The 27766-nt window shown below is 41.6% G+C and overlaps 1 protein-coding gene and 1 long non-coding RNA gene across 3 annotated transcripts in view; both read left to right on the forward strand.

The window, feature by feature from the left end:
- Positions 1 to 27177, forward strand: part of stat6 (signal transducer and activator of transcription 6, interleukin-4 induced) — a 36362-nt gene extending 9185 nt beyond the window's left edge. Inside the window, exons 2-21 of one of the 2 annotated variants that reach the window (XM_019892702.1) lie at positions 183 to 328; positions 462 to 606; positions 2004 to 2084; positions 4146 to 4326; positions 7563 to 7648; positions 13092 to 13240; positions 14987 to 15103; positions 15255 to 15422; positions 15977 to 16064; positions 16142 to 16264; positions 16398 to 16490; positions 18127 to 18330; positions 19727 to 19821; positions 19903 to 20036; positions 21728 to 21883; positions 21999 to 22059; positions 22178 to 22258; positions 23668 to 23748; positions 26619 to 26729; positions 26819 to 27177. In XM_019892702.1, coding sequence (XP_019748261.1) covers positions 195 to 328; positions 462 to 606; positions 2004 to 2084; positions 4146 to 4326; positions 7563 to 7648; positions 13092 to 13240; positions 14987 to 15103; positions 15255 to 15422; positions 15977 to 16064; positions 16142 to 16264; positions 16398 to 16490; positions 18127 to 18330; positions 19727 to 19821; positions 19903 to 20036; positions 21728 to 21883; positions 21999 to 22059; positions 22178 to 22258; positions 23668 to 23748; positions 26619 to 26729; positions 26819 to 26870 — 2340 coding nt within the window. In that variant the 5' untranslated portion in view covers positions 183 to 194 and the 3' untranslated portion in view covers positions 26871 to 27177. The remainder of the gene's footprint in view (positions 1 to 182; positions 329 to 461; positions 607 to 2003; positions 2085 to 4145; positions 4327 to 7562; positions 7649 to 13091; positions 13241 to 14986; positions 15104 to 15254; positions 15423 to 15976; positions 16065 to 16141; positions 16265 to 16397; positions 16491 to 18126; positions 18331 to 19726; positions 19822 to 19902; positions 20037 to 21727; positions 21884 to 21998; positions 22060 to 22177; positions 22259 to 23667; positions 23749 to 26618; positions 26730 to 26818) is intronic. The other variant, XM_019892711.1, reaches the window with a different exon arrangement.
- Positions 23150 to 23485, forward strand: LOC109529385 (uncharacterized). The gene is made up of 2 exons (XR_002170829.1): positions 23150 to 23197; positions 23317 to 23485. It is a non-coding gene; the product is annotated as an uncharacterized LOC109529385 (long non-coding RNA).
- Positions 27178 to 27766: the final 589 nt, after the last annotated feature.

Here is a 27766-nt window from a genome sequence, read left to right on the forward strand (position 1 = left end):
CAAACTTTTGGGCCATTTTCAGCACCTGCCACTCAAAAATTCCATTTGTAGTTGGTAATGGCCCGACACAACGGCATAGTGGCCATTGGCCATCAGGCCACTGTTTATGTTGATCCCTGCTGCCAATCATCGACAGCTTTTCATTTGGATAGTTTGACTAATTATGTCCATGTACGATGCAGCCCAGCTTGACCATGGCCCAGTGGAATCGCATCAGCCAGCTGATACAGTACCTGCCTGACCAGACTATGAATGACTTATATCCCTCGGCCACATTTGCTATTGAAGTGCGATACTTTTTGTCTGAATGGATTGAGAAGCAAAGATGGTAAGCCACACACACACACACACACACACACACACACACACACACACACACAGTACTCTGTACTTAATGTAGACAATAGAAACATGTCTTACTTGAGACTTGTGGCTTTGAGTTGAGCTATGTTTTCTCTCAGGGAGGAGTTTGCGCTGGAGAAAGTGGAGCAAGAAGCAAATGCCCGCTCTCTATTGGACGAGATCATCATGCTGCTGCAGTCGTTTTCTCAGCACAATGCTAATGTGGTGGATAAAATGAAGCTGATGCAGATCAGCAGGAACATGGTAGGACTCCAGCAAAATCCACGGCTAATATTGAGGTGTTTGTTGAGTGGGTCGAGTGTATGACATTTTACTTGAATGAACCGTCTTGGGCCAATAACTGTTTTGAGGGTATACCGTGGTTTTAAAAGGTCAAGGTTTCCATAACGGCTTATACAGTCTGTCACCAGTTAAACCTCTTCTTTTCTTTTTGGAGAGGACTTCCTCCGCTGCTTGCTGAGGAGAGGGGACTGTCAGAGGAGTGGGGTGGAGGGAGGTTAGGCCAAACAAAAAAGATGTGTTTCCGGTAACATGAAATTTCAGCATAGGAGTGGTAGGTCGGACAAAGTTTTTTTTTTTTAATCTTTTTTTTTTCCCATCAAAAATGTAAACAAAACAACCATAAAACAAGGAGACATTGAACCCCCCGCTCGCCGCCTAAGGCGGTGAGAGAGTTGGGTACCCGGCGGCCGCCGCGCACCGACCGACCCCGCGCCCGACCCCGTCCCCTACCCCCGCGACGCCCGCAATGCCTCTGCTGCCGTCCGGCCGCTGTGCGGCCGGCGCCGCCGCCACCTATTTAGTTTTCTCCCCGCTCCGGACTCCGGGGGGCGGGGCGCACCGCCGCCTCCGCCGTCCTCCGCCGTCCTCCTCCACCCTCGGTTTTTACTCGGCCCGTGGTGTTCATCAAATAGTTCGCTGAATTTTTTCGATACATCAATGGATGCTATTTTCTTAACATTACGGTGAGAGCATGCGACTGTAACACAGAAAACGCGGTTTAAACTGTCGTCGGAGATCGCGGCCACCGCCATGATTCAATGTTGTTGACAGACGACAGGGCAAACGACGCACGCGCTCAAAGTGAATATCGCGAGAGTTTACACCGACGTAAACCCTCTACACAAAAATGTAGAGGGTTGTTTGAAAAAAAATGCCGACCGTCAAGTTTTTTTTCGATGTAGAAATTCTCGGTCGGTCGGGTTACCGGAAACACACTACTTTTTTTTCTCCGCCTTAGACAAAATAGACATAGTTACAGATACGCGGATGCATTGTCTTTAAAAATTGTGTACATGCCAGGATTTACTAGCTAGCTCTCTAACACAACATGAGTAGCCCATGGCTCCTATTTGAAAAAATAGCATTGATGGGACACTCTGACTTGCTTAGAAGATTTAAAACAGAAGAACGTTAACATGGTTTTTCTTCTTTCTTCTTTCTACCCACAATCTTGCTGCTGTAGACTGTAAATTTCCCCAGTGTGGGACAAATTAAGGATATCTTATACACCACTCACACAATTAAAAAATAAAATAAAAAAAAATTAAAAAACGCCTCACACACATTACTTTCCAACCAGACATTTGAGATGAATGCCTGAATGAAGTAATAACGCTGCAATGGATGATGTCTTCCAGCGCATGTTTCAGCATCAGCCACTGAAGTTTGCAGTGATGGTGAGGGACACGTTGCGCAAAGAGAGGGTCCTGCTCGGCAATGTAAGAACTTTTTTTTCTCATTTTCTGTTACTTTATTCCACGTGTCCAAAGTCTGTTATTCATGTTCTACACACTAGCATATGGGTAGAGTGAGTCTAGTGAGGTGCATTGACAGCTTATGCAATATATGATGATTAGAACAACAACTAGTTTGAACTTTGGGACCACTGGATGATAAAAGGAGTTCACATTTCAAATTAGCTGATCTCAAATTCAAATGTATACTGTTTATGATGATCTTGTCCACTTAAGATGCAACAGACTGACCTTGTTTGCATGCTGTCAATAACCCTTTTAAAACCTGAATATTGGCAATCTTTAGGTTATAAAAGGCCACGTGAATGTGCACAAACCTGAAGTGTAACCATTATGCTGGCAAATGCTCCCGTTTTCTCAGTGTGTGCAGGTAAAAATCTCATTCGGTTGCATAGCGCGAGTGTAGGTTTTAATTCTCTTCCTGCCACATACAACGACAGCGCTCCAACTCTTGTGTCTTTCTGTCCGGCTGCACACAAAAGGTAGAACATGTGTCAACTTAAATCCTTCCTGGATGAATTAAATAAATATCGAAGTCTGGATGCCACGTTGACGGCCATCTAACGTTGTTCGCGCAATTTGCGTTATCAAGGACAGCTCTCAGTCCAGCTCGCTCCCATTCATTGAGGTTTTCACGGCCCACTTTGCATTTTGGCAACGGAGATTGTCTATTTTCAGTGGTACATGTGGAATTATAAATACTGTGTGGTACTGCTGTTGGAAAAACAATATGTATCATGGCCTGTTGGGTCTGGAAATATGAACTTGTAATAAGTGATCGCTAGCTCGAACATTGACACCTCTCATGTTCGGGAGACTCGTGGTGCATTCAAATACAGTTGGACATTTGATAATCAAACAGGAAAAAAAAAGATGTTAACAGCTACAAATATCTAAATAATGTGCTCTTTCTAATGATCTAAAAAAGCTGACAAATGTCAAGAAGAATGATGGGTGTTCCATATTGTCACTTGTGTCATAGTACCAAATCAAACCACTCCACTTCCATCTTTTAGTCGAGTGCAGTGGTTCTTAACCTAGGTTCAATCGAACCCTTGGGGTTCAGTGACTCAGTGTCAGGGGTTCGACAGAGCCTCTGTCATGGAGGATCAGACACAACCAACTCAACATGTCAGTTAGTTATGATGCCCGCTTGGCCACCACTGGCTGGTTCATTTTGTGCACAATTAAAAAACTTATAATCTACCTTATACTTTAGTAATTGTTTACTTTTTCTGTTTTTAATAAATGCGTTTTTTTATGTCTTGAATTTGTCAAAAAATAAAAAAATAAAAAATAAAAATAATAATAATAATAATTAAGGGTTCGGTGAACGTGCATATGACCTGGTTGGGTTTGATACCTCTAATAATGTAAACAACCACTGGTCTAGTGGTTGGGATGTCAAACGTTAAATATTCAATGAGATTATATACCCCTCAAAGGCTTAAAACAGAGATGACAGTTTTCCGCCGATCAGTGGACTACTGACTTTTTCAAACTCAATTGATTGTTCTCAAGATAAGTGCAAATCCGTTGAGAGATTTGTAGGAGTGGGGGCTCTCGGCGTTGGGGTCACGTTATTTTCTGTCTCTACGGTGAAAATGACAGCACGTAAATTGACACACGTGTCTGTGTTCAATATAACTCCGTGCACTGGAAATACACAAGGAGAGGTAAAAAACATGGCGAAACTGGGACGCAGCACAGAACCGCACATTTGGAACAAGGAGGAACCCGACTGGTTTATTCTTGTGGCGAGTGACATGTATATCGTGTGTTTAATTGACAGAAATGATGTTTATTTGCTGCTTGATGTTAACCGTCTGTCGCGGTTTCAATCGGAATATTCCAAATGATCAAACGACCATGTATACAGGACGAACCGTCAACTCACTCATGTAAACGGATTATCCTCGGAAACCAGAATTTTGACCTTAACCCGAATATTGACTGCATGTAAACGAAGCCACTGAGCCGAGCGGTGTGACATTATGTGATTTAGGTTGTGTGTCCTATGTGCAGATGCCACAAGTAAACCAACCTCCACAGCATCAACCGCATGTCACCAGGGAATCTGCATTTCCCAGCACAGATGTGGACCACCTGGTTCTCAAAGTGCTGGAAGTCCAGGACTTGCGACAGAATATACACCAGGTGCAGGAAGAGCTCAATTGGGAAAGGCAGAATTATGAGTCTTTGCAAGGTAATACAAAAAAAAATAATAATCATTTAAAGTACAGTTGTTTATATTTTTGGGCTGTCGCTAATTACTCTTTTTACACTTGATTATTTGGGTAATTGCCTGCTCCTGGGTATCAATTAAGATTTCTGTTAGTACCAATTTTACTTTCATCTGCTGCAAATAGGAGAAACCTCTTGCTGTAACTTGGTGCATCAATACAAAAAAGCATTTACATCCACAATTGAAACCAATGCAGCTACATGAATCGCATATGTTAATTAAACATGACCTGATCAAAACAATAATAATTTAAATCAGTTCCAACCACAGGGCAGGCTGTGTAAAGAAAGTGCCAAAAACACACTGCGATCTCATAAAGTGAAAGGATTTGTAGTACCCTTCACGGTGGTACTCAAAACCCAAAGTTTCCATCCATCTAGATTGGGAGAGTGGGATACCATTAATTATCAATCTAACTCGTAATTAGAGCACCATGGGAAGTTAAACAGCATGATTTTAATGCCTTCACAACACAGCGTGGCAAACAACATATATGTAAAAGAAACTTAACTCGAGCTATTCTATGAACAGCTAAAGATTTTAAAATGTACAATTGTTTGTGTACACTCTTCCAAATTGTTCTGCTACTACTTGGGTTTACGAAAGGAGTCAAGTGGCATATTCGGGTTTGCTCAGTTTGGTCGAAAACCGGTTTTTGGTTGTAATCCGAGGCGTAAAAATCTCAAATTTTCTGGTCGAAAACCGATTTGGTTGAGAACAGAGACATTGGAAAAACCGAGGTTTGACTGTTGTCCATTTTTTTAAAACCCAGCTTTTAATGGCACCATTGTGGGTTGACGACTACATCTCACCAGCAGGAAGAAAATGCCGAGAACAAACTTTGGTGCTCTATGGAACTACAAATTTATCCCTGTGAATGTTGACAACCCACTGCCTCTACTGCTCTATTTTCATATTCGCTTTCATGTTGCTGTTGTGCTCTCTTGCCCTAAGTGCCTCTCACAGCCGTTTTGGGCCCACTGGCAGTGGACTGTCACGCACGTCTACTTTTTCTGTATTTTTCCAACATATTTCTCGCGATAATTAAACCACTTTTCACTCATACTCGATCACTGCTTGTTGATGTGTAAGAGAGACGCACTTCAGTGTTCTGCTAAGCCAGGGGTATCCAAAGTCGGTCCTCAAGGGCCGCTGTCCTACCTGTTTTCCAGCTCTCCCAGGAGCAATACACCTGATTCAAATCATCAGGATCATTCTAATGCTGCTTCAGAGCTGGCTGATGAGCTGATCATCTGAATCTGGTGTGTTGCAGGCGGGAGAGCTGGAAAACAGGCAGGACAGGGGCCCTCCAGGCCCGGAGCTGGACATGTCTGTGCTAAGCTAAGTTAGCCGGGGAAGCTTAAACATACCTGAGACAAGTTTAACTGGTCACGATAATTTAGTGGAAGACACTTTGCTCCCGTAAAGTAGCGATGAGATGTACTGTGATGAGGCTTTAGCTTGTTCAGTGCTACTGTTTGGAGTATTTCAACAACTACTAGTACTAGCACTACTAATGTTACTGCAGTTTGTCAAAGGAAACGAGCCCTCACACAAGTGTCCTTTGAAAATGAATATACAGTGAAACTCCTCTACAACGAAATCATGTTTGCAGCAAGAAATTTATCACAACAGGGGGTTTTTCACTGTAGCAAATTTGATCTCAGATGTAAACACACACACACACACACACACACACACACACACAAACGAATGTGTACACGCAGACACAAACATATGTGTACTCTTTATTTTTATTCCAATAGTGCATAAGTATGAGCATACACTTATTTGGCATTTCATATAGTCAGTGTAGAAAGAAAAAAAGGGAAAGAAATTGCGAAATTTTCCAATCAGCATTCACTTTCACTTACATCAATTTCTTGGATAATGTCTTTTATTTTGCTTCCTCCGTCTTTCATTTTGATCACTTTTACCCTCTCTTCCAGCGTCAGAGCTCTTCTTGTCTTAGCTGCTTGACATCCAAAGGTCCGTTTTGTAGCCATTTTAGCAATGCAACTTTCTTGCTGTGTCTGAAACTAACAATAACAAACACTTCCTGTACTACTGCGCATGTGTAAACCAGTGTGGTGGTTGCTGTTGCCATTTCCGATCAAAGCAGTAGAGGTCGCTGTTGGGTTAGATTTCGTTGTAGTGAATCTCGTCACGAGGCAAGAGCAGAGAAAAAGATTTCGTATAACGCAACAGGGTTTTTTTTTCGTTGTATGGGGGGCAGGAAAGTGGGAATGGTGTTAATGCATGAAGATTTTTTTCACACGAGGGTGTATTTTCGCCCATGTAGGTTTCGTTGTAGAAGAGTTTCACTGTACTACAGGGTGTAGGCTATAAACAAACACCAGCAATGGTATTCTATATTCATTGGCTAATGATTAATAATCCCCCCCCCCCAAAAAATAAAAACATTCCCTCTCATAGTAGGCGTTTGTTGACATGCCAACCAGTCATAATCATATGTACACGTTTCCCGTGTTCCCAACGCCAAGCTCCGCCAGCTCCTCTTTGTCATAATATTTTTGGTCCCTTTTTCTTTTTAAGTATTGATTCGAGGAAGTTTCACATTTGGTGCTGATGGACGGTCCATCAGCAAAAACATCCGTTGCAGTAAACACCGAAGTGGCCAAACATTGTTTCCCGGTGTTGTGAATTTGGTAATAAAATTATTAATTGTAATTATTATAGTCATTGATGCAGAAATGTTTGTGTTTTCAGCTGATCCAAAAGTCCCGGTATATTTGTTTGTTTACGCAAACAGAGGGTAATGACACTTTTATTTGCACAGTAATGTTTTATTGTTGGTTCAAAGTAAGTCCCAGAATGCACCGCAGTAGCGTTGTCAGCGTCACCCACCATCCTCCCCTTCTGATCTGTTGGCAGTACTGTTACTTGTTCTCTAAATGGTGTTGCTTGTCCACTCAAGGTGGTTAGGATGCCACTTGCCACAGTCCCATATCAACTGTTACATTAACATCAACAAGGAACACATTATGTCTATATGAGGCATTAATAAACTTGTTAATAAGCATTTACACAACCATGTCCTACTTGTAAAGTGGTATCAATCAAATCAATATCTTTCATATCCCAGGAATGAATTCGTTTCTTAAGGAGTTTGACAACAACTTTTCTTTGGGGGTATTGTGTTCGAAGGATTAAACGTGCTATTTGTTGGCGCACAGGGTCCATGGATCCCACGGTGTCAGAAGTCAGCAGGCTGCAAAAACACATCCAACAGCTGGAGTACAATGCCAGCTCAATGGCAACGGTGAGCAGCAATTTTTCTGTGTTATGAACTCCCAGGATCCTACAAAGGAGTGGCTCCGGGAAGTAAACACACCCGTATACATGTTGTTACAGTGGGAGATGAAACAGATCTCTTCATTTTATTCCTATCGCATTTATCCAGCCATGCAATATCTGAACCGCTCACGAGGGTCACAGGTGTGCTGGAGCCTATCCCAGGTGATTTCGGGCAGTGGGGGGGTACACCCTAAACTGGTTGCCAGCCAATCGCAGGGCACACATATTCGAACAACATAAAATAGTAAAGTGGTAAAAATATCAATGCATCCTCCAGGGTTGTGCATGTCTCCCCACAAAAGACGATTAGATCCGGTTTTCCATATGTTTGGTGCGTTATGATTCAAGGACGGTTCAATTTGAAAGCGGAACGATTTGATTCGGTTCGACTCAGTGAGATTCTGATGCAAATCGATATGCCGTGGAGACACAATGACTTTTTTGTCATTTCACACACACATTTGAATTCAATTTTCAGTCCTGTAAATGTGAATTTCCTTCTGAAATAGATGTCTCTAAGACGATTTCATACATATCTCTATACATTTCAAAGTAGAATCATTCAGTTCGATTCGACATCCTTGCATCAATTCAATCAAAAAAAGCTTTTCCACTTCAGAACCGGGTTTTTTTTACACCCCTAATGTCCACACTTTCCTCATGATTTTCATCCCGGTCGTATATCTGCAGCAAATTGGATTGGATTGGATTGGATTGGATAAACTTTATTGTCAAATGTACTGTAACATACAGCACAGATGAAATTTCTTCCCTCTCAACATAAAACAAGAGGAGCCGCTGCGGGTGTCCGCGCCGCTCTCAAAAGAAAAGTTAACAAAAAAATGACAAAATAATACAAAACAACACATGAGACAAATACTTTCTTTTTGTGGATTTAAAAAAGTTATTGCAGTACAATGTGATTTTTTTTTTAATTAATTGCTTTGTGAATGTTCATGACTGTCATTAAATAGTCTAGTAAAAATTCCGTTTTCCATATCCTTTTAGATTGAAATTTTGCTTTTTGGGGGGGAGGGGGTTAATTTTTGCTTAACCCACTGTAATATCATTATTTGAGATATGAAATGTTGTCCATTTTGGCCAGTCCTTGTATATACTTATGTTTGTACCACAGCTCTGTGGCTTAATTTCAGATTCAGAAAACTTTATTTATCCCCATGGGGCAATTAGAGTGACCGTATTTTCCGCACGAAAAGACGCACTGGATTATGAGGCACACCTTCAATAAATGGCTATTTTGTAAAAAATGTTCATATGTTAGACGCTTCTCACTAAAAGGCGCAATCTACAATGTGTCCACTAGATGGTGCTACGCTCCTTCCATTGAACTCGAGAGGGTCCGTTCAACTTGAGAGGCGTCCATGACTGCCTCTGAAAAATGTAAATTTACTATTACTGTACTTAAATGAAACTACGAAAATTGAAAATAATGCATCAAATCAGAAAATCAAGCGAGGAAATAACAAAATAAATTCTATATCCCCACCTACAGAACTTATTTTGTAATTTCCTCGCTTGATTTTCTTCGTGGTTTCATTGAAGTAAGAATTCATTTACGTTTTTCGAAGGCGGCCATGAACGCCTCTCGAGTGGAACGGAAGAACGCACGGAGACGGACAAAGACGTACAGTACCTGTACTTGCTGAGACTGTGAAAACCATTAATAAAGTCTGCGTTTAAAAAAAATAATAAAACCACAACCACAGCTGTCATTTTTTTCAACAAACTCAGGTGTGTCTTTGTCCGTCTCCCTTCTTTTCTTCCGGTCAACTCGAGAGGCGTTCATGACCGCCTCCGAAAAACCCATTGACAGTTCCTTTATCGTAGCTCCAAGAGTACAATCAGATAAGATAAAATAAGAAAACCTTTAATAGTCTCACAATGGAGAAATTCCCACTCCACAGCAGCAAAGTTATGAGAGGAAGAAGTAGAAGAACAAAATAAATAGGAGCTGCTGGAAAGGCAGCCACTCTCGCAGCACCATCTTGAAGTCAAAATAACACAAGATGTCAGTCGTAGTTATTTATTCCTTTGTTGTGTATTCACAAATGATGAAATCACAATATAAATTTTGTAGGCGGGGGCTATAGAATTTATTTTGTGATATCCTCGCTTGCTTTTTAGTTTTGATGTATTATTTTCAATTTTTGTAGTTTCATTGAAGTAATCGTTAGTTTACGTTTTTCGGTGGCGGTCCTGAACGCCTCTCGAGTGGAACGGAAGAAAGCACGGAGATAGAGAAAGACGTACCTGTATTTGTTGACTGTTTTAAAAAATGAATACCACAGCTCTCCTTTTTTCGGAGCTGCAACACAAACTTATTAAATAAAGCAGCGACACAGTTCACTGAACCAACAGCAAGTTATAACATTGGAAGCATGTCTCCAGGAAGGAGCCATCTTGGAGTCGACGTATTACCGTAATGACCATACAAAAGACGCACCGGATTTTAAGGCGCTCGGTGAGCTTTTAAGAAAATTGAAGACTTTTTGGTGCGCCCTATAGTGCAGAAAATACGGTATATTTTAATGATGAACACTTCCCAAATTAAGTATTTGGTAAGTTTATACCTGTAATTGTAGTAAATAAACTATTTCATATAAATGGCTAATTCATTTGCCTTCATCTTATTTTTAGTATCCTCTAATGCAGGGGTGCCCAAACTTTTTGGACCGAAGATCTACTTTTCGTTCAACCAACCTCCCCGGATCGCCCCTTACCGCGCACGCGCGCGCACGCACGCACGCGCACCATGATGAGAAGCCAAACACTGAACCAAGCGATGCACTTTTGCAGCCTGTTGACTATCGTAGCTCACACGTACCGTTTTAAAGTGCTTCCCTCAGCCCTCTAGATTCCTATTCTTTGCCCGTGCCCTCGGTGAATTGTACACTAAGCAAACTCTGAATGAGAATAATGACGATAAATGATATAGCGTAACAGCTCTGATCACAAGCTGCAATTGCAGACTGCTGAACGCTAACAACTTCCGCAGACGTAGTCACGCGCCGCCGTAGGTTAAAGATTTATATGCTTTATTTTATTTTATTTTTAAAATATTTCTTTGGGAAAATGAGACTGATAGGATAATTAGGGTGCAGTGTGCATTAACACAAAAAATATATTACTAACATTCTACAAACACACGCAAATGTTTTTTTTTTTCTCCTCTACACCTTTCGGATCTAATTGGGACGAGTCCTAGATCTACCGGTAGATCAGGATCGACGTAATGGGCACCCCTGCTCTAATGCATAATAGATCTGATATTGATTGTTGTAATAAAGATTATTTGAAAATTAGAAAAGAACCTTGAAAAAAAACAAATGGAAATCAAATCACAATCACAATTTTGAAGAAAAAAATCAAGATGAGCTTTTTCCCAAAATCGTTCACCCCTTCTAAAAATAAGCCTGTTTGTTCTAAAATACAGTACAGTAGTTCTTGAATTTGCCCAAAATTGACTTAACTGTACAAAAAATATCTGCGAAAATGGAACCCACGATGGATGCAGGTTTACAGCATTTTAATAAACTACTTTTGACCCCCCCCCCCAAAAATGTCTTGCACATAGACAACGAATCAGTATCATGACTTAACCAGTAAGATAGGAAGAGATTGTCCTTGGGAGATCAGATAACCCAGATAGGGTTTGCTAGATCGATCAACATTTTTTTTGGGCTCACGCTTTTTGAAATGGCTTTTAAGATTATCAGCTTGATTGGCCAAGTATGTCAAACGCACAAGAAATATACTTTCCCAGTTACAACCCGTCCACAATGACCAACAGAGGGAGACAGAACAAGATTTCTGGCCGTTTGCTGTTAAGCGCCCCGAGATCTTAGATGTGAAGGGAAAACTCTGGTGAAGAGGAGGGGGAAAAAGACAGACTTTAACCATTCTCCTTGAAAGGGAGTATGGCTTGAGCCTGAGAAAAAAAAACTTCAGCACATGCAGTGTACATTTAAAAGACAATACATCTCAAGTCTTTACATGTTGTGAACGTGGAAGATGGAAGCGGGGTGGGGCACGCCATAACCAGTCTGACTATCAGCTCAGTCCATTTGAACGCTCCAAAGCTCAGGTTTCATTGCTGAGGGGAATAGCAATCCAACTAAGGCAGAGTTATCAATTGAGTGCATGTGCGTTTGTGTCTGTGTGTGAGCTTATCGGCTCCACGGAGACATCCTTGGCATACCCATTTCGGGCTGGGGAAGGAGGGGAATGGGCTGATAGGAACGCTAGCGTCCAAGCCTATTTTTTTTTACTCAGGGGAAAGTCCAGACAATAGATGTTTTGGGAAACAGGCCAGCAACAATTTCAGATAGCCTCGAAAGTCTTTTGACCTGTGACTGTGGCGTCAATTAGCCAAATCCTCGTTCAATTTTTCAAGACCGGAGGACGCCAGCTGCTCCTTGTTCTTCTCCATTTTGCAAAGTAGCTCCAAAACCGTCCACTTTGCAATTGAGTTTGTGTCAGGTTTATCAATTAGACATTCAGAAATCAAACACAAGGAGGAGACAGGAGACTAAATTCTGGTACCACAGGGGAACGAGGAGAAGCGTTAGGTTTCAGTTCTCTGCACGTCACCCAAGGATCTCCCCGCTCGCCCTCTCATTTATTGGGAATCAAATACATAGGTGTGTCCAACCTAAAGGGTGAGAGCTGTTGAAGACACACTCAACTTGTGTGACTATGTGTGTGCATGTGAGTGAAAATTACGTACATGTATGCAATCATTACAAAAACACCAAGTTGCAGCTGGTATTGACAGCTCCATCCACGTTTGACCTTGCTCTTGTTTTGTCTTAATACTTAGCTCTTTCCAACCACCTTGTCGGAAAGGTGGTTGCGTACCTCAACTGTCACCCAGTGCACTAAGCATTCTTTTATTATAAACATGAGCATATTTTCATTAAAAGCATTATATTTGTATTAAAAGCATAAGCGTTCTTCATTGCAGGCATAATCAATTTATCATTGCAGGCGTAAGTGTTCTTCATTGCAAGCCTAATCAATTTCTCATTAATAATATGCAAATGTATGATAACTTAAAACAATCAACCTAACAGTTTGATCAACACCTCAGTGTGAGTATTGATCACCCGCCCCACAACCTCCAGAAAGACTGGCAGCTTATTCCCTTTCAATGATACTAGGGTAGCCTGTACTACCGGAGACAAATTCCTTGTGTGTTCTAAATACTTGGCCAATAAAGATGATTCTGATTTTGATGAAGCCGCTCCTGTCGGCAGAATTTTGTAATAGATCGGGAAACTGCCAACTCCAAACAGCAAGATACCTATTATCAGAAATCCAATAATATAGATGCTTTCCACATCCTCTATGGACAGTATTGACAGGCACACCATTCTCCACTTTTCCAGAAGCGTTTTCAGTTGCTCAATGAGTGTGTGGACTGTCTGGACCAATGTCAGGCCCAACTCCTTAACAGACTGAAGGCCTGGAGGTGGGAGCAGTACAAGGCAACCATTGGACATCCTTTTGATGACAACCTCAATGTCCTGCAGATGTGGTGAGATGTCAGCTTTATTACTGCTGCTTATTGTATTCATTTTGAAGCAACTGGCTTATTATACCACTGTTGCAACCTGGAGCACTTAGATATCCACATTTGCTTGATCAGGTTAAATTAGCTTGCATGGGGCTGTCACTTATTTAAGGTTTTACACTGTTGGGGGAAGAGCGGCCTTTCTCTTCCTCCGCATGTTCGTTAATTTCGGATGATGAGGATGTTGGTTATCCAAATACAGGCTGGAGTCAATGAACAGTTCCTTCAAAGGGTTTAATTTATTTTTTGCAGTTTAAAAATCGATTCAGGCTCCTGAGGGTTCCAGATTTCAGTCAGGAAGCCTAGAAGAAACACGGTCATGAGATTATATAGAGACAATATGATAATGAGAGGTGGGGAGTTGCGCCTGCATGCAAATCCCAGAAACAAAGAACGTAACATGTCATCTGACCCGGTGTGCCTAGAAGAAGTTGGGAGTGGTGAGGTGAGACCAGACCACCACTACCCACCATTTGGTGTGATGGCAGGAACACAGATACTTGAGATAACAGTTCCTCTTTTGATGTTAAACATGTCCTATGGAGAGGGGGCCCTAAAAGTGGTGGGGGTCAAGGGGCACTAAAGGTGATTGTAAACACAGTGAGCAGGAAATACCTCCAACAACATTCTACATACTTTTTTTGTTTCTTTCAAATCCAACTAACAGAGAGGAATAATACCGTAACAACACTTACAAGGCACTCAAAGCGCTTCAACACTGACTCCTAGGTTTGTGCATCTCTCCACAAAAGACGACTTGATACGGTTTGCGATATGTCACGTACCAAACAATTCAAGGACAGTTTATTTGAAAGTGGAACAATTCAATGCAGTTCGATGCCGTGAGGTTGTGAGATTGCGATTCGATATGGTACGGCTTTGTTCGAGAGGGTGTGGTGCAAGGACTTTTGTTATCATTTGTTGTTGTTAGCAGGTAAAAATTTTCATTCCACTTGGTGTTGATTCTTTACAAAAAAAAAGTATATATTGTCGGTGAGATGCCGAAAACATTTGCAAGGTACCTCACCTAGAACTGATTTCCGCATGCTTAAGTGCCAATAAACCCATGCTCCAGTGTGTGCCACTAACATTGTGCGTTTGCTGTGTCCCGAACTGAAATGGGTCAAACGTCAGCGATCAAATTTCATGCATGCATGAAGTCATTGTTTTTTTTTTTTGTTTTGTTTTTTTTTTTTAATATTCCTTGACTTGTTGGTGTCACGTTGCAAGGTGGTGATGGACCCCAAAAAGCAGGCAAGAGGGAGGAGCAGGGTGTACTGTACTTGACAAATTGTATTAAAACATAAAGAAAACTAAATCCAAAACAAAGTCCAAAGTATCAAACAAAAAACATGACAAAACATGACTGAAACAAACCTGACAGCAGCAATCAAGCAAACAATGACCCGACAATGAGTGGTCGGCCAGGAGTCCTTTTATATTAATAATTTCATAACGACCAACAGGTGTGCAGCTGCAGGGGAAGCCCTACAGTGCCACCTGTTGGTCCCAAACCAAATCATGACAGTTGGTGAGTGAACTCTAAGCTTCTTTGATGTCCTGACTCCTGATGTAATAAATGGAAGAGTGCTACAGTGCTGCTTTACCGTCACTTCACGTTTAAGAGGAGTCATTTATCCTCTTATAACTCTAAAAAAAAAAATCCAGAAAATTGTTGAGATGAGTGTTTCTTTTGTGCTCATGTGTCAGGTGTGAGCAGCTTCTTGGGGTGAATGGGAAGCTGAGACAGGAGTTAATGCTGATCATGGAACCAATCCCAGAGTTACAGGAAAGGCTAAGACAACTTCTGCAGCTTCTCGTTCAAAGGTAGGCTCATTCACATCATTTAGATACATGACAGGATCAAAACATTAGAACAGCTCGATACAGCTGTGATAACAGTAATAGATATGGAATGAACACCTCTGTGTCAAGGTATTTTTTTTTTCACTTTGACATGTTTAATGCTTCCCTCGAGCTCTCTTGTGGTGGACAAGCAGCCGCCTCAAGTTATTAAGACACAGTCCAAGTTCTCCACAACTGTGCGTTACCTGCTGGGTGAGAAAGTAGCACCCGGGAAGCCTGTGGTGCTAAAGGCACAAATCATTAATGAACTCCAGGCCAGAAGCCTAAACATCACCCCCAGGTGAGTAACTCATCATGTTTTCACATGCAGTAAACCAAGTATGTGACCTAATAATTTATATTCATCAGGGTATCTGCCGCAGATTCTTACAGTCTTGAATTATGATGTCCGAATGCAAGCTTTCACGTTGAGCGGGTGAATTTGTCAATTAAGATGAGATCATCATCAGTTCTCATTCCCATATTGTCAGTCATCTGATCAAAACATCAATTTGTCAACACCTGAGTGTATCTGCCTGTCATCAATAAAAGATAAAAGTGAAAGTTGTGTTGGCAGACAGGGCTGACAGTGCAACTCATGAGTTCACTGGTTGTTTGAGTACCCGCTTTTAAGAGTACAGTCGCTTCCTGTATCATTTATATCGAGAGCTTCCGATTTTCTATTCGTGTTTTTGTCCTTGTCAACCACTGTCCTGATTCTGTACCTGTTGAATTCAAATTGTCATTTGTGGCAAATGAAAGAAGAAAATAAGATTGATATCATAGATGTTAGTTAATACATTGGGGGAGGGCGCTTTTGAGGCCAGGAAACATTCCATGTGGTGTTATCTGCAGTGATGATGTTCAGGCAGTGATCAATAACACAGCCATCCTGGAACATAACACAGCTACCAAGAGCACATGTGCCACCTTCAGGAATATGGTATGTCCTTCACTCCGCTTAACTTGCACTTTTGAAGTGAGTGCACACAACTTAAAATTTGAACCTGTATGCAACAGTCCATCAAAAAGATCAAGAGAGCAGACCGAAAGGGGACTGAGTCTGTGACCGAGGAAAAGTTTGCCCTCCTCTTTTCAACAGAGATCACCATCACGGGCTGTGACACTCCCTATAAAGTCCAGGTTTGATTTATGTGTTTCATGTCATTGTACTGATTCAACTGGATTGGTTACTTTGATCAACTCTACAATACAGCAAAGCTCAGTCAAGTGGGGACTACTAAATATTCCGCGATGAATTTATGTGTCATTCCAGATGATCTCGTTACCACTCGTCGTCATTGTCCATGGCAGCCAAGACAACAATGCACTGGCGACCATCATTTGGGATTGTGCTTTTTCCGAGCCAGTAAGAGAAACGTTCTGTTTTTCACCGTACATCCATCCATCCATTTTCGAATCACATTATTAACGAGGGTTATGGGAGTCTATCCCAGATGTCTTCGGGTAGTAGGTGAGGTACACCCTGAACTGGTTGCCAGCCAATTGCAGGGCACACATAGACAAACAACCATTCACGCTCACGTTCACCCCTAGGGGCAATGTAGTGTCTTGCATTAACCTGCCACGCATGTTTTTGGAATGTGGGAGGACACACGCAGGCATGTGGAGAACATATAAACTCCACACAGGAAAGCTGGGCCCTAGAATCGATCCCTCTGCGAATAAGGCAGACGTGCTAACAAGTCGACCACTGTGCCGCCTTTCACCCTTTCATGCCTTTCACGCCTTTCAAATAGTATTTGTCCTCTTCCTGATTTCTGTGTTCTATGTATATTTATCACATACAAAGGTTTCGGTTCATCAAGCTAATTTGAATAGCACACAGAGACTACCCAAGGAAATATTCCCTTGTGCAAATACTTTTTCACGGCACTGTAGAGTGATAGTTAAAAGTTGCACCCACAACCCATTCCTTTCAAATGGCCGAACTTTCATTCCCTTTGACATCAATTCTACTCATTCCGAAGACCAAATATTTATTTCCTTAGCATGCAGTTCTTCATTTTACGATTAATTGTCATTTGACAATATTACAACCCCTGGCAAAAATTATGGAATCACTAGTCTCAGGAGATGTTCATTCATGTTTTTAAACTTGTTGGGGAAAAAAAAAATAATCATAGATGTGACACAACAGTAAAGTCAAGCCAAATGGCAACTTTCTGTCTTTAAGAAAAACTGTGGTCGTCAGTCACAGTTACATTTTTTTAGACCAAGCAGAGGGGAATAATGTTGAGGAAAGAATGAATCACATTCCCTAAATTTCCATTCCCCAAATTAAATCTTAATGCCACATTTTTTTCTTGATTTCTTTCAGGAGTTGAGAAAGCCAGAAAGTTGCCATTTGAAATGACTTTTGTTTTTATGTCTCCCATCTGCTGATTGTACAAAATTGAACAACTAAATGAACTTCCTCTGAGAACTGCAGATTCCATTTATTATTTTTTTTACCAGGAGTTGTGATCCATAAATAGGCAGGGATCTAGATAAGTACGTTTAAAAATGTGTACTCTTAAATGACAAGTGAGAGGTCAAAATGTATGACATGTCACTCAAGACTGAAAGAGAATCTACCACTATTGTCACGCTCTAACTTTTTTGACACAAGTGGCATGCTTATGGGAGCTAGCCAAGCGCGCTAGCTTAAGAAGCTAACGCAAATGTCAAAGTTTTCACTCAGCGTCCCCCTTGTCCGGCAACACAAACAGATGGACTCAAATTCTTCTCTTGAAATCAGTTTCTTGATTTATGTTTTGTAAACTTGTCACTAACTGTGCCGCTCTCTGCTCCCTTAATTGGCCGGTGACTATAAAGCTTTCGAAATCGAAATGAAATACGTCACACTGATCATTGATCAAAATCCAATACTGTATTCCTTTATTCACAAAATTGGGGGAAATAGTTTGTTTGAATCGTGTAGAAAAGTTACCTTTATTTATTGCTCATCTCTTCTTCACCGATGCCTCTGTTGATGTCATCAGGACAGAGTGCCATTTGTGGTGCCGGAGCGTGTGCCCTGGAAGCTCATGTGCAACACTCTCAACAGTAAATTCACCTCGGAGGTCCAGACGCATCACAACCTCGACCACTACAATCAACACTTCCTGGCCCAGAAGATATTTGACAAACCAGACTTCACCGATGACTTCAGCAACATGATGGTTTCCTGGGCTCAGTTCAATAAGGTGCGGGCCCACGCACGCATTCGCACACAGACAAAATGATATGACAGAGATTGTATGATCATATACTCAGCTACCACACATCACTAATGAAAGAACACACGCTCACACTTGCTATCACAATTGTAATAATAGTCAGAGGAAACAGCGATGTCTCAGTTTAGTTACTGTATTTGTTTTGAAGAGCAGCTAAATACTAAAAAGACAACAGGTGTTTTTGATCGGCCATTTAGATTTGCAGTGTTAACAGAACATAGCGGATAAACCTGTTATTCACAAAACATTTCAAAGTTGAACTTAAGAACCTGTAAAGTGAAAATAAATGGCCTGTCATTTTGACATACCAGAGGGGTGTTGTTGACAACCCTGCTAAATTTGAATGATTAAAGAAAGTGAACATATGAAATGAGGCTGAAAATCCAAGCCTTTGTCTCCCCTCCCAAACACTGTCGGTGTGTCTGCTGATTGCACTGAAACCACGCCACGTTCTTCTGTCATCTGTCAATCATATACCTCTACATCTAAAATCCTAATCCCCACACATCCCTACTCTTTTGAGCCATGAAAATATATCATCTCAAAGTCTTCGCTGGTCCACTCGGACGGTGTGCTGATTTCAAATGACCTAGCTGCATGGAAATGCAAAGTTGAAAGTTGTTTTGTCAGGTGATATGGCGTGGCTTTTTTTTTTTTTTTTTTTTATGACTGGCTCCAAGTCAATCATTCAGAAGCTCCAAAATTGCATTACCGTCACAATAATTTTTGTTTCTGGCATTTCAAAGAGGTTTAAACATGCAGCGGGGATTCGACAAAGGAGGTAGTAAATGACAATAAGGGATAAATTCCTCAACAAACACAAACAGAAACGTTATCCTTGCTGCCTCTCATATTGACTGCGCTATGCAGGCACTTGCTGCGCGTACCAGTTTGCACCTGCCTCTGGAAAGGCTATTTGAAGACTGATTTCTCAGGTTTGAGGAGTCAAGCATGTGCCATGTGATTGGCCTATTTGAATATACCTGTCCCAGAATAATTCATTTGGTTCCGTGCAATCGTGGGCGCACCCGGTGAGTAGATCAGCTTTCATATCTGTTTGCGTTCTCAGTCAACTTTGCCCTTGTTTTTGTATGTGCAATCCTTTTTGTGCCACCCATTCCTCGTCATGACTGTGCTCACACACACACACACACACACACACACACACACACACACACACACACACACACACACACACACAATCTGATATGTTCCACCCACTCTTCGCCATATCTGTGCTCTCACACACACACACACACACACACACACACACACACACACACACACACACACACACACACACACACACAATCTGATAGATACTATTGATACTATTGAAAATGTGACAATGTCAATCTTACAGGAAGTGCTCCCTGGTCGACTGTTTACTTTCTGGCAGTGGTTTGAGGGAGTGATGGACCTGACCAAAAAACACCTCAGGACATACTGGAGTGATGGGTGTGAAGACCCTTCTTCTTCTTGGAGTAACAATTAACACGCCATTAGTTAAAATTAACACACTGTGCTTTTCTTTACAAGGCTCATATTTGGTTTCATTGGCAAGCAACATCTACACCTGATTCTCAAAGAGAGGCCCAACGGAACTTTTTTGCTGCGCTTTAGCGACTCTGAGATCGGAGGCATCACCATAGCTTACGTGGCTGCATCGGAGAGTAAGTAAAGACTGTGATCATGTTTCAAATACTTAACCTCTACAAAGACAAATGTTGGCTTTTTATTGACACAGTCAACATCTAGTTCTGAACGTACTTGGTTCTGTTAGCCCATTTGTAAATTGAAACTTCATAAATCAAGGTAATATTTCCCATTGAAGTGAATGGAAATGCGCTGAATCCGTTCCAGTTCCAAAATTAAGTTATATTTAGCCCTTTTTTAACCAAAGTGTGGTTAAAAATAAATACAATGCCGTTTATAAACAAGTGAAAACACACAATATTATAGAGAAATAAAACACTTTCATCACTTATGTATTGCTCATTGACCAGAGGAGGACAAGAAAAGCGGAAGAGGATGACATCTCCTCGTTGAAAAAGTTTTCTGAAATAACATGGAGAAAATCTGATTGTAGTTTTTCTAATAATGTCTTATTCTATTCTAATTCATGAATTGATTTTAGTCTGCAAATTCAGAAAAATGTCTTTTTCTGTTCAAAATAAACTGAACTCATATTCCACTAACGTATTATGAATCAAAATGCAGTGTTTAGACGAGTGAAGGCGCTGAGAACATATTATTGTCAAGAAAATGTTGAGGTTGACTTGCCCAATAAAATAGAACTGCAGGAAGTTGATGACAATTGATTTAGAAGCTGTTGATGCATCTAGCGCCTGCTAGGCTATTCCGTTCGGTGGCACGAGATGTTTCAGCAAAGCACTCACAAAATCAATCACATCACCAATGTTCCGTCAGCCTTATTATGGCACACCATGATTTTGAAGGTTGCTCCTTCGCAAGCGGCCTTCCAAATCAGCACATTTCTTTTGCATGCCAGCCTTCTCTTTCAACATCGCCAGCAGCGTGTCCATTACTTTGCATGCCAGCTCAAGCTAGACGATGTTAGCGTTATGCCTCTGCAGTTTTCTCAAAACCTCATTCTTAATTGAGACAAAGTTGTCCTTCAATTGCCTAATTAACATCAGTCTTCATCAACGAGGTTTTATTTCAAGTCGGCTTTGAAGTCTTTAAACTCCAAGGCAAGAAGCGAGAAGCTTTGTAGCATTATGTCTTGAGTAGCCACGTTAGCTTCAGCCGAATTAGCTTCATTAGCCTCTTTGTCGTCACCGCAGAGTTCAGTTTTCACCCATCTGGCTTGATTTCTTTGTACCCTTATGGCTCCGATGTTCTTTCCCTCCTTTCATATTCATCAATGATTTGCCTTAATTGGTAGTAGTTTATTCAAACCGGTAGTCAGGAGCTCGCAATTACAAGGAGATCTTGTTTGGGTGCCACCAGAAGTCCCTTACATGTTTTTTTTCACGCCTTCGGGACTTGCATGACCTCAAGAAAGCGATTCACACCAGACATGCCGAGGCTTTGACTGATTTAAAACCGTTTTGGAAAGAGGAATGGTCCAAAATTTGTCCTGACCATTGTGCAGCTCCAATCTGCAGTGATAAATATTTGGTTGCGGTTATTGCTGCCGAAAGAGGACCAAGCAGTTATTAATTCCAAAAGTTCATTTACTTACTGCACCCTGCACTGTGCCGTTTCCATGTTGTGTTCCGTAAAAACATTGTGTTCAAATCCCGGTCATTCCAAAAGGGTTGACCCCCCCCCCCCCTCCCCAACTTGCAACTTGATGTTATTTATCAGCGTTGAAATCATTTAACTTTGCTTTCCCTAGTGGGTGAACACAAACAAATCATCAAGAACATCCAGCCCTTCACCAAGAGAGATCTGGACATCCGGAGCCTCGGCGACCGCATCAGAGACATCAATGAAATCACATCCCTCTACCCTGACTTTCCAAAACATGACGTTTTCAAAAAGTACTATTCAGGTAATGACCTCATCTCGTCACATGTTTTTTTGTAAATGTATTTAGTGAACACTGATGAATGAATATCATCTTTTAATTTATTTATTTATTTATTATTTTTTTTTTTTTTTTGTAGAGCCCCAAACGTCCTCCAGTGGTGGCTACATCCCGGTGTCACTCCATACTAAAGTGGGCATGTAAGAAAGTGCCCAGCCTCAATGCTCTCTGTCTCGATTAGTTCATGTAATTCTTAGATATTATCTGTGTGTTTGTGTGTCTCTCGCAATCTTTTTTTTTTTTTTTTTTGTTTTGTAGGGAGACCGGTTCAGTTGCAGCTAATAGTGCCAGTGTGGCGCATCGGACTGAAAGCCTCCACAATGCTGCCAGTTATCCAGTGTAGGTCATGATTGATCCATTCAGTGTCTTTGGACATCTGTGGCAAACAAAGCCCTGAATTCTGGTATCCAAACCAACATACCGTACTCATAGAAAGTTAGGGATATTCAGCTTTTAAGCGAAATTTCAGGATAATGCCAAAAACACACTCGAACCTTTATGGGTGAACTTAATTTGACCTTCTCTAAACTTTGGAATGCACAAGCCCGACTTTTGATATTTCACTCAAAGCTGTTCTGTCACGAGGAGCTGAATGGCAAGATTCACAGTAGTTGTTTGACTACGTTTCCAAGCATGTCTACTTTTATGCCTATCTGTGACCAGTGTTTAACAATCTGCTGATGACAATTGTGACACTCTCAGGTCAGTGGCAACTTGCCTCTGAGAACATCCTGTTTGATGGCGAGGTACTGTTGATTAATTGTGGTGCTCGTTCGAGACACTATATTCAAAATCGGGTATGAATTTTGACTCAAGGTAGAGATTTGGACCAGAGCGTCCAAATGCGGTAATGCATGTCGATTATGTCTTTGTATCCTCTTCCGGCCGCAGACATTGTCCAATATTGTTTTTTATTTCACCAGTCACCATGCTCTGTGTGTGTGTGTGTGTGTGTGTGTGTGTGTGTGTGTGTGTGTGTGTGTGTGTGTGTGCGCGTCTTTTTGGGGGGGGGTATTATTTGGCTATGCGACCTTTTTTTTTTTTTTTTTTTACAAAACATTTAGAAAATTAAAATATAGAAAAGGTATACAACTTCACCAAATTCACACCAGGGAGATTACAACGCGTATAAAACCAAATAAAATTATATCAACGTTAAATGAAAAAAAAGATCAAACAAAAAAAAGTTGGCTGTGCATTTGCTTTGTGCCGCACCTGCGTGTGACCTCATAGTACTTTCGCTGATCCAATGCCGCCGAAGAATAAGAAGACCGGACGGTAAGGGAAAAAAAAAAAAGTTCTGATGGTCCTAGAATAGCAATAATGAATTGTCATTTTCCCACGAGAGAAGTGCGGTTAAAATAACGACAACGCATTGCCTTGACTGGCGATTACAGTTTTAGTTCGGCTTGGAAAAAACGATGGAATGACGATGACAGATGTGTGGCCCGGCCGATGGCGAATGACAGACGGATAATTTACTGAGGCGTCCATCTCTGTAAAAGACCTCTTGTGAGTTTTCCCATTCAGCTCCTTGTTACATAACAGCCAGTTGTCTAAAAAAATAGAGAAACATTGTACAGTTGGACATGTGCATTCAATGGTTTACGAGGGGCTAATTAAATTCACCTGTAAAGGTTAGAGTGCATTTGAGGTTCATCCTGAAATGTCACCCAAACCCTGAAAATCCTCAACTTTAGAGTCATTGAGTAATTAATGGATGACATCATGCCGTATGTGTTGTGCAGGGATGCTGGCTCAGTTGCCCCGTGTGTCCCGAATTTGACGCATCACGCCGAAAGCTCCCACAATTCTGTTGGGTACCCCCTGTAAGTTCTGCTCACTCACTGTCATTTTGTGTCCATCAAATGATAACCATTCAAAAACCAATCCCACCCGGGGTTATAATAGTTTGGGATTTTTCATTGTAGTTAGTTTTTATTTCACTTTGACTTCTGTTTTTTAACTTAAGTAATTTTTTAAGCAGGTTTGTTAGTTTGTATTACTTTGTAGTTTGTTTTTTTTAATACTTCGTTTTAGTTGGGTTTTTCATAGTTTTTGTGTTAGTTTTAGTTTTTTGTTTTGAAATATATGGAGTATTTCATTGCTGTCCTGTGAAAAACAATCTTTGGCATTTTCTTCAATTTTTACATCATTGCGATGTCCGAAACATGGACATCCCTTTAACCTGGTGGTGTGTTGGCTCCAGTTGTGAGGCAAGATGCCGGTCCCACCTGGTAGACCTTAAAACGTGTTGTGATGTCTGGCTGAATACCCTACCAGAAGGAGTTTGAACTCCCAAAACTTCACAAACGTCCCAGGGAAGAGCTATTGAGTCCAAGTGGACCATGGTCCGCCCGCGCCACCATTGTTGAAGTGGCTGACAGGAGCTGTGCCTGTAAGTTGGTCGCTGTCTGTCATAGTGGCAACCCTCGAACCTGTGGTTGGGCACCAGTGATGAGGGATGCCATCAAGGCTGAAGAAGGAGTCCTGTTGGGCCTTTTGGGCTTGTAGGACTCTGGAGGAAACTGATGGTACTGGCAAAAAATGGGCCGTGGAAGGAGTTTGACGAGGCCAAAGAAAATGACTTGCAAATGGCTCTGAGGAACTTCTGATCCACCGGCCAGCGTCCGAGGATGGGGAAGCACTGCATCCACCATCAACAATGGGAATGGGGTCCTGTTGACCTTAGGGTTGGGGCGTTGCGAGTCCATGGAGAGACTACATCAAAGGCCGCCTCAATTCCACCTACAAGCCTTGCCATGAGGAAGCAGAGGCTGGGATCTCTGAGGCAGGCTCTCCAATCTCTGCGATTGAGGTCCCCAAGGTGGCTAAAAAGCGCGTCAGTGGCTGGGCTCTGGTGGTGTGTGAAATCAGGCCAGAATTCCTAAAGATTCTGTTGTGGGGCTGTCCTGGTTGACACGTCACTGCAACATCACATGGACATCAGGGACCGTGCCTCTGTATTGGTAGACTGGGGTGTTACTCCCTCTTTTTGAGAAGGGGGACCGCAGGGTGTGTTCCAACCACGGGGGATCGCAGCCTTCCTGCTCAGGTTTTTTCTGGGGTAATGCAGAGGATGGTCCATCAGGAATTCCAATCTCAAATTAAGGAGCAACGGTGTGGGTTTAGCAATGGACCAGCTTTATAGCCTCGGCAGAATCCTCCAGCATGCAATGGAGTTTGCACAACCAGTCTACATGTGTTTTGTGCACTTGGAGAAGGCGCCTTGTTCGACCATGTCCCTCGGGGTGTTGTGTGGAGAGTCCTTCAGAAATATGGTGCACTAAACTCCAGGATACAGGCTGTTTGATTCTTGCACGACCAGTTTGACTGTTTGGTCCCCATTGCCAGCAATCAGTCCCATTTGTTTCCGGTGAGAGTTGGACTCTGCCCTTTGTCATCAGTTCAGTTCATCACCTTTATAGACAGAATTTCTAGGCGCAGCCAAGGCATTGAGAGGGTCTGGTTTGGAAGCATTTCTGTTTTTTTGCATCTCTTGTGGTACTCTCACTGGAGTGGTTTGTGAAGCAGTTGGAATGAAAATCAGCACCTCCAAATCTGAGAAGATGGTCTTTAAGTCAGAAAAGGGTGAAGTGCACTCTCCAGGTTGTGTATGAGGTCCTGCCCCAAATGGGGGAGTTCAAGTATCTTGGGCTCTTGTTCATGAGTGAGGGGAGAATGGAACAAGAGATCGACAGCCGGATCGGTGCAGCGTCTGCAGAGATGCCAACTTTTTGTCAGAGAATGTCATTGTGAAGAGGCAGCTGAATCAAAAGGTGAAGCTCTCAATTTACCGATTAAGCCACGTTCCTCCCCTCACCGATGGTCACGAGCTGTGCGTCATGACCAAAAGAACAAGATCCCGAATGCCTCGCAGGGTTTCCCATTCAGGAGGAGCTCAGAGTCGAGACGCTGCTCCTCCACATTGAGAGGAGGCAGATGATATCATTTTCTTTCATTCCCAACATCTAAAATTCTTTTCATTTATGATTCCGCTGCCTCGACTGATGCTATACGTTTTCACTATCAAGATATTTTATGCAGGTTTAGTGTACGCAAGTCAGAATTTTGGTACAGTGAAACTCCTCTACAGCGAAATCATGTTTGCAGCAAGAAATTTTTCACAACAGGGGGTTTTTCACTGTAGCGAATTTGAGCTCAGATGTAAGCACACACACACACACACACACACACACACACACACGTATGTGTACTCTATTTTTATTCCAATAGTGCATAAGTATGAGCACACACTTATTTGACACTTCATATTGTCAGTGTAGAAAGAAAAAAAGGGAAAGAAATTGCGAATAGAGGTCGCTGTTGGATTAGACTTCATTGTAGTGAATGTCTTCGCGAGGCTGGAGCAGAGAAAATGATTTCGTGTAACGCAACAGGGGGTTTTTCGTCGTATGGGGGGCAGTAGAATGGGAATGGTGTTAATGCATGAAGATTTTTTCACATTAGGGGGTATTTTCGCCCATGTAGGTTGCGTTCTAGAGGAGTTTCACTGTATTGTGATTTGATGAGATATATGCTGAAGGTTTTTCAACTCCAAAATTGTTTGAACACAAAGATGCATTTTTCATCAGCATTTGGTGGGACCGCAACCCGTACAACTTTTGGACTGTTGGAACTTGAAGGCTCGTACTTGATGGAAGCTTCATGATTTTTTTTTTTCCTTGTGTTTTATCAGGCCTCAGTTCCAGCAGTTCACACCTCAAGAAGCCATCACACGAGAGCAAATGGAAACCTCCAATTCGTCTGCAGTCGATTTTAGTCCAGACCCAGCTGTCTTCAGTGACGTGTAGGTTTGATACTTTGTCTGTCTTAAGCCGCTGCTGATGGTGTGACACACATGGTAACATCACGTCTCTCTCTCTGTTTGTCTACCAGGGCCACAGGAGACATGGAACTTGTCTTGAACAGTTTTATAAACTTTTCATGAAGAGCTAGCCCCTGGGCCTCCAACTGCCTCATCTTCCCTTTGAGCCACATTCAGAATGTGACAGGAAACAATACAAGCACTGACACCACATTCATTTCCCGAGCACATCCATCGTGGATTTTGATTTTGACTTCTTTGCGCGTCCACATTAGCGAGACATTTATTACTGTACACAATTTATGTCCCTTATCATGGTAATGAAATTGCATTTTAAGAGGTTTTAAGGCAAAAACGAGGCCAACTTCAGAATTTACGATGTAATTCTAAATTATAACCCGTCATCTGTGGTGACTGAATGTAGTCTTTTTTTTAAAAATTAATATATCAACAATGCTTTTATGAATGTATTTGTTGCAAGTAAGTCAACTGTGACTCACACACAACGCCAAATATCAGCATGAGTTACCTTTTTTTTTCTCAGCCACAGCTTGGAATGCAGGTTGAATTATAGTATTTTTAATGTTTTGGATACATTTACAGTATATGACAGTGATAATTTTACAGTTTACCACCAGCGAGTCCCAGGGACTCGCTGATCAGAAAAGTATGAGCCCCATTATGCATTTAAAGAGTCCCAAATTTCGAATTCTGAAATGGTTTACTTATTCAATTGCATATGATAATAACACAAACAACAACATATACATACAATTATAAACAAATGCTGCAAAAATGTAAATAATTCAGTAGCAGGCCTGAGGATTTCGGAAATTCAGGGTTACTGTTTTTCGGTTCCGTCGGATTACCCAATGGCAAACCACGGTAACTAATGTTGGGGTCCGTAAACGTTCATCATGGGAATCCATTTTTCTATTTTGACTGATATTCATAATCAAGAATTCTGAAACTCAAAAGTATAATGTTTCAAGGGTAAATGTTTGAAAACTATGCATTAA

Source organism: Hippocampus comes, unplaced genomic scaffold (assembly GCF_001891065.2).
Source record: "Hippocampus comes isolate QL1 unplaced genomic scaffold, H_comes_QL1_v1.1 scaffold296, whole genome shotgun sequence".
NCBI lineage: Eukaryota > Metazoa > Chordata > Actinopteri > Syngnathiformes > Syngnathidae > Hippocampus > Hippocampus comes.